Source organism: Telmatherina bonti (assembly GCF_933228915.1).
Source record: "Telmatherina bonti genome assembly, chromosome: 4".
Lineage (NCBI taxonomy): Eukaryota > Metazoa > Chordata > Actinopteri > Atheriniformes > Telmatherinidae > Telmatherina > Telmatherina bonti.
The window spans coordinates 17,705,619-17,713,044 of record NC_136622.1 but is presented as its reverse complement, the minus strand read 5'-3'; the positions used below and the strand labels follow the sequence as shown (position 1 = coordinate 17,713,044).

The 7,426-nt window shown below is 39.8% G+C and overlaps 1 protein-coding gene across 1 annotated transcript; it reads right to left on the bottom strand.

Moving 5' to 3' along the window:
* Positions 1 to 239: 239 nt before the first annotated feature.
* On the bottom strand, positions 240 to 6,791 carry chdh (choline dehydrogenase; the record flags this gene model as incomplete). Its single annotated transcript, XM_079238459.1, has 9 exons — positions 240 to 1,848; positions 1,965 to 2,067; positions 3,656 to 3,798; positions 4,214 to 4,348; positions 4,501 to 4,630; positions 4,795 to 4,946; positions 5,449 to 5,615; positions 6,005 to 6,235; positions 6,388 to 6,791. 9 exons carry the CDS (start codon positions 6,789 to 6,791, stop codon positions 1,430 to 1,432), a joined length of 1,884 nt encoding a protein of 627 aa, XP_079094585.1. The 3' UTR covers positions 240 to 1,429.
* Between the last annotated feature and the right edge of the window lie 635 nt (positions 6,792 to 7,426).

The window sequence follows — 7,426 nt, the reverse complement described above, 5'->3', positions numbered from 1 at the left end:
ACACAGTTAAAAGTTAAAGTGACAGTCAGTTAAAGTGACTGAAACCAACAAGATGATCTTCCTGCTGATAGGACATGTGAAACAAACTCAGAAATATGTGGTGTAAACTGCTGACTCAAGTGTTCAGGAGGGAAGATGACTGCTAAGTATGAAGAAACAAAATAAAGTTCTGCAGACTGTTTGATTTAATGCTCTGGAGATTTATGATCATCAGACAGGATAATAACAATGTAGGACTGACACTTGGCTGAATACAGCTGTAAACAACATTTCAGGAGTTATATTTACTCAGCCCCCTGAAATTTACACTAACTTCATGGTAACTGCAATTTTTCAGAAGGGACCAAATTATTGCAAGTTTGCGCAACTCCTTCATTTTATTCCTTTGCGACTGTAAAAACAGAGCACTAAAATATTACTTGAATTCTTGCCAGGGATTTTCTCAGCAGAATGTAGCGTAGCTGAGACTTTATATTTAAATGGTTCAGATAATCTGCTGTGGTCTTGTTGAGTTTGTAAAACTGAATTCAAGTGTGTATTTGCATGAAAACACAATAGGTTCAAATTGATTGTTTAAGTTCATTAATTATCTTTTTCTATGACTTAGTATGGTGCAGTTCAGCTTGCTCCAGCAGCCATTCTTTATTTTCTACAAAACCATCAACAATTCATTATGTGTGAAACTGAGGCGACAGATATTAAATGCATATAAAATGTACAAGATGCAAATAAAACATGAAAGATTCATCTTGTAAACCGGACATTTAAATGACTTTGTAGAGCAAGGATGTGTGTTGTCACAACTACAGATGTTTACACCCGGATATGATGAATCATTGTGATAAATCAGCAGTCTGCAGTGTTTTGACATCACTGTGTCATATCAGCCTGGCTTGTTTGTAACCTGCTGTGAGGTTACATTTATCTGGCACTTGCTGTAATGAACAGAGCTTCACTACACTGTACTATGTAATGGAAAGATCCAATAAGGTGCTGAGAGGTACTGATCATCAACTCTGAAGAACACTTTGCAATTAATGTTCAAATATAACAAAAGTAAATTTATGAACACCTTAATTCAGAAAAATAAGACAAGAGGAATGTGTTGGTATGACTAATACTACTGGTAGAATAATACTACTAGAGTTCAGCTGAGTTAGGAAAAACACAGGAAGCTAAATCTACTCATGTGCAGTCAGAGAGCCAGCTCACCGTGAGACTGACAAACATCTAAGTCTATATGCTAGTGTTGCTGTGATTAACATGGATACAAATAGAAGTGTTTACACAATAATTCATACTGTCAGAAGTTAAATGATTGTTTAGCGATCAAAGACACAGCCATCCATCCATTCATTGCTGCTGCTGCCACACAACTTAATTATGAACCCACAAGTTACCCTCTACTCATCTGTTGAAGTGTCTCAGCTCATCTCTGTGTGTCGAGCGTCTTCGGCTGGTACACTGGGACGCCCTGGTCAACGAGAGGGGGACGTCCTCTGATAATATCAGCGGCCTTCTCTGCGATCATGACGGTTGGAGCGTTAAGGTTTCCACTGATGATGCTCGGCATGATTGAGGCGTCGACCACACGCAGCCGCTCCAGACCCAGAACGCGTGTATTCGGGTCAACGACTGCCATTGGGTCTGAAGGTGAGCCCATCTTGCACGTGCAGGATGGGTGGTAGGCACTGTCAGCCTTCTGGCGTACAAAAGCGTCGATGTCAGCGTCGGACTGGACAAGAGGTCCTGGCTGGACTTCGCGACCGCGGAATGGGTCGAAGGCCTTCTGGGCAAAAATCTCTCTGGAGAGTTTGACAGATTCCCTGAACTCCCAGATGTCGATATCTGCATGGAGGAGAATAAATAAAGCTCCACACTCCCACACAAGTTTCTGGTGAGGTGTTTTAACCAAACTCCCCCATTTTTTTCTCTTCATATCTGATATACTAGCTGGGTCTTACCTGTGGAGAGATAGTTTGGCTGCAGAATCGGGTGATCCAAGGGGTTGGCAGTTTTCAGTTTCATCCAGCCGATACTGGTGCTTCTCACTGGTCCAACATGAACCTATACCAAGAGGAAAATGTCATTTCTCCACTAAAACCCATCTAATATTAACCTCTCAATCATGCTATTTAGCCATTTAAAAGGTATCACATTCATTTGTTAATGGGCTTTGTAGCAAGCTGTAATGATGCTTATCAACTGGTCTGGGCACCAGTGACTGACAGAATTAAAAGGAAATAACTTGGAAGAGCACTCGACTGCAAAGTCAGCAAATGTTGGTACATTTTATAATAAAATCAAAGCAATGGGTACAAATTCAGGACGGGAAACAAAAACAAACTGTATTTAAAAACCACATAAGTAAAGCAGCTTTCATCATCCTAAAGCCAGAAACAGATTCCCTGTATGTCACTACTGGACCACAGTACATAAAATGAGGCTAAAAGCCAATGATCCTGATTAAATCTTAAGATCCAGTGAAATTATCCAAAATTTTATTTAAATGGTATGTGTATCTGAAAGAAACCAGACACTTTGCATCCGTTCATTAATATGCCTGTAAGTCTTATACGGTGCAGGTGGCATAATTCCATGGAAACATTTTCTCCTGAATGTAGGAAAACATGTAGACTGGCAAACTGCTCGTCCGTGCCAAGGAAGACACCGGCTCAAAGAAAAAAAACACACAAACACACACACACACACACACACACACACACACACACACACACACACACACACACACACACACACATACACACACACAAAGAAGAACCTTTTGGAAAATTCAGATAATTACATAAGTGGCCCAACGACAGAGTTTGGACATGTTCAAAGCAATATAAAATTCTGGTTTTCCTTAATGCTAACGACTTACTTAATCATACTCAGACTTCTGATGCTTGATGACCTTTGAGAGGACTTTGTGACTCATTACTTACTCATTATGTCTGTATAGCAAAACAATTCAAGCTGCAATAGTAATCATTAATTATTTCTACATAAAAAGGGATTAGCCCCTCTTTGTGCAACTTCTGAACTACATTTTAAATCAGCCACAGAATTATCATGCTTGTTTTTTTTTTTTATAGACACACAGCAATTTCTAGTTTGTTAACACTGGAAGCGGACCAGTCCTCTGCAAAATCTTTAAGACTGATTCAGAGGAAATTACAGATCCTTGCTTATTTTATCAACCCAAAACCTCACCAACGTTTGTGGATCTGAAATATCTTGTTGCAAGAACAGCAACTGCAAAGTTAAACCTCAGTTTCCTCAAAATCTTTGTGGAAAACGGTGCAACGGTGTGAGATACAGGAAGCGCTCTTATCAGCTGCCGGCAGTTACATTTCTCTGGAAGCCATCTGCACATTAATAGGTAAACTCTCAGGTCATTTCTAGGGAAAGCTTTGCATTTCTGCGGAATGATGCTTGTGATTGTAAATGTTCCTTTGATTTTTTTAAAATATATATAATGAGTGTTTTACTCAGCGTTCCGTGAATAAAAGTGGATCTGTTCACTTTGTACAAAAGTGTTTCAAAAGGATATTTAGTTTTTGACATACTTTTAACACCATAACATGATTCTCAGAACACAACGACCTGTCATCTGCACAAAAAAATACAAACAAAAAAAGCCTAAACACACCTGATACGCCTCTATCTTTGAAGCAACTCGCCCATGGTCAATCACTTGTGAGGGCAGGAAGTGAAACTGAATGTCAGGGTGTGTAACCTTTGCCCGGCTGCGTATAAAGCCCCCACTCTCCAAGTGGGCTGTTGCTCCATAACCTGGGGAAATATCACCGAGATGAATACATGTACTGTCTTCAGACAAACAATTGGACGCTAAACCTATAACCACAAAATGTGAAAATCACCCCATGAGAACTTTACGTTCTTTGCACTAAAACCACAGGGTGCTTTCCTGCTATGATCTGCCTAAAATCTTAACCCTGGGTCAGGTCATAAAAAAGAAAAAAAAAAAAAAACTTGTGAAGGAAGATTGTCAGAAAAGTCAGCTAGAAAAATATCAGCTGCTGTGAAGAGAAGATGGCAAACAAATTAGCAAAGAGAGGAAAAATGTGAAGAGGTCTGAATGGTTTCCTTACCGACAATAAATCTGTCTAACCTCTGCTTCCTGTCACACTAGAAAGCGAGAGAATGTATATGGCCCACATGCACATCTGGAGGTGTTTTTAATTACCAGTGAACAGAGAAAGCCACTCCAGGCCTATCTTGATCATGTGGAAGGGTTTCTGCGCTTTGTACAGAGTGATTGGCTGAGTACACTGCTGCTGGACATACAGCTCCAAGTGATCCTGCAGATTACTACCAACACCTGGGTGACATTAGAGAAAAACAAAGACAGAGGCATCATTTAACATTGTGCTCCACAAAAAAGGTAAACAGGCATTCTCTGTGCACACATTAACACTAATAAAAAGCTGTAACAGCTGCTGCAACAGTTACAATCCCCCACACACAACACACCCGGTAAGTGCTGAACGACAGAAATGCCGAGTTTTTTCAGGTCATCTGCGTTCCCCACACCAGACAGCATGAGAAGCTGAGGGGAGTTAATGGCTCCCCCGCTCAGTATCACTTCTTTATCTGCAAACACCTAAACGGATAGTAGAAACACTCTATGAGCTGCTTCAAAAAGACACATGAAATAAGACATATACTTTAAAAAAGAAAAATATGTTACATATAGTGTTCATTTTTTAAAAATAAATATTTCCAATTTTCCATTCATGAATGTCGAACAACGTGTGGATTTCTTACTCTCTTCTTTTGTCCATTTTGCTCGTATTCCACCCCCACAGCACGGCTGCCATCAAACAGGATCTTTGTAGTTAAACAGCCCACCTCGGCCTTCAAATTTGGTCGAGCCAGGACAGGTCTCAGGTAAGCGCTGGCGGTGCTCCATCTCTTTCCTGGAAAGATTAATACGTGGGATGTTCACTGAGTCACAACATTGCTTCATTAAAAGAAATAAATCTGTACTGCTTTCATGCTGCAGGCAACACTTTCTGTTCTTCAGGGTCTGTGCTTCATCCCACTCAACTGAAAATAAATAAATTGACCATTATCATTCATTAACGCCACGTTTCAGCCTTAACTCAAGAATATTTAACCTTTTAAATATGAAAAAGTTCAATGTAGAAACTTTGTTGCATTGGTGGTGAAGCAACTCCAGCTGAACTTATCATTGGAGTAGGAGTTTTACTTCATTTGGCTGAACCTGGCCAGATCAAATACTACAAATGATACTGGCGTACTAAATCAAGTAACAACTATAAACACTTGTCATCCAGAGTTGGTTTTTTTCCCTCTCCATTTTCTTCTTTGCAACTTGATGCAGCCTGAGTTTGCCTGTCAGTGTCTTTTGAACTATTTGTAGATATAACAGATGTTATAGTTTCCCATTCTATTAACCTTTATGAATAGTCATATCCATCCAGCCCAGGCCTTCCTGCTGGTATCCGTTCATGTCATCTGTGAAAGGGTATCCCGCCTGCTGCCCTGCCTCGATAAAAGCCTTGTGGAGAGGATGATTGGTCTTTCCTCTGGACACGTGAAGAGGTCCGCTGCCACCTCTGTACCTGTAGTACAATGAGGAAACAAAGGTTAATATTTCACAAAGATGAAAGCAGTTAAAAACTTGCCAGGACTGGAGCCCATCCCAGTTGCAATCAGGTGAGTGGACGAGTTACCAGTTCTGTCAGCGGATCAGAGAGTTCAAATTGATTAAATCTACTGCTATCATTTGCCTGTGCTACCTGGTTTTTTTTTTTTTTTTTTTTAGTTTTTAGTTTTTGACATCATTTATCCGAGTTCTGCACCTCAATGAAATGTTTTAACATTAAAAAGGAATTGATTTTCTAGCTGCTTATGTTATTAACTCTGTTCAAGCACATTGCAAAAGGGGTCTTTTTGAAAAAGCAAAACAAAACAAACACAAAACATCCCTCAGTATAGTTCGATTAAGTACCTATTTTCTCCAAGTTCATGGCACTGAGCTTTCTTGAAGTAAGGAAGACAGTGCTCATAATTCCAGCCTTCTGCACCCTCCCTCTGCCAACGGTTGTAGTCTTCAGCATGCCCACGGATGTACACCATGGCGTTGAGCGAGGAAGACCCTCCCCAAACGCGACCTCTTGGCCAGTACAGCACCCGATTGTCCATGTGGGCCTGAGGTAAAGTGTGGTAGTACCAGTTATACCTGAAGAGCGAAAACAAGTACAACATGACAAAAAGAAAAAAGGTCAGAACAATATTAGTAAAACCACGAGATGATTGAATCAAATTTTAAACTAAAATTACACGTTTAAACGAAATGAAAAAAAAAAAAAAAAGATTATTTGATTACTGTACTTGTCATCACAGAGGTTATAGGTCAGTGCAGCTGGCATGTGGATCTTCCATGACAGTCTTACGCTGCCAAGCCACATGTCCTTTGGTCCAGCCTCCAGTAGCAGCACAGACTCATGAGCATCCTCTGTGAGGCGGTTGGCAAGGACACAGCCTGCAGACCCCGCTCCAATAATCACATAGCTGTAAGAAGGAGTTTTCTGATTCCACTGAGAGGACATAGTGAAGTATCTGCACTGGTCAGAGGAAGAGCAGGGAAACAAAGGGCCCAGCAGTCTTGTCTTGGGGATGAAGGGACATTTGGGCAAACAGGTGAAGATGCACCTGCCATCCTTCAGAAATGTCCCCCGAGTCTTTGTGAAAACTCTTTGGGCTCCAGCTTGGCCAAGCTTGGCCAAAAGCAGCATTCTGGAAAGGTTTACTGAAAAGCACAAGAAAAAAGTGGAAATGAATCTAAAATTAAATTAAATGTTGCTGAATGAAATAAATTCAAAGGAAGAAGTATTTTATACTGTTCTGCTAAATATGCAAGTCATGTTATACAGAGAGGAAGCTTTATGGTATGGATGAATGAATGCCAACTATTACTACCGCCCCCGTTTTTCCTGAAAGACTTTATAAAAGTATATTACTAATATTAGTATCATGTTAGTTTTAGTATCAGTATTTTTGATGACCAACTACAAGCAACACGAAACCTTGGTTTTCCAACATGGTTTAGTCATTGTTTCTGTTTCTGTCTCTGCCTATTATTCTCATAAAGTATCAGTTTCATTCTAGTCTACCCTGACTCATTTATTCCTACCATCTGATCCCAAAATCCGGCACGGGCAGCATAAAAGGAAATCTGTCATTTTGAGTACACATACACATACATGTGTTTGTTTAATTTTAAAAAAAAAAAAAAAAAAAAAAAAAAAAAGTTAAGAGGGTTGCAACATGCCATTTTATTTATTTATTTTTTTTTTTTTTTGTTTTAAAGAAATCTGTATGCACATGTTATAGTGTTAGTCATTTTCACATATCTGGGACTGTTTACATC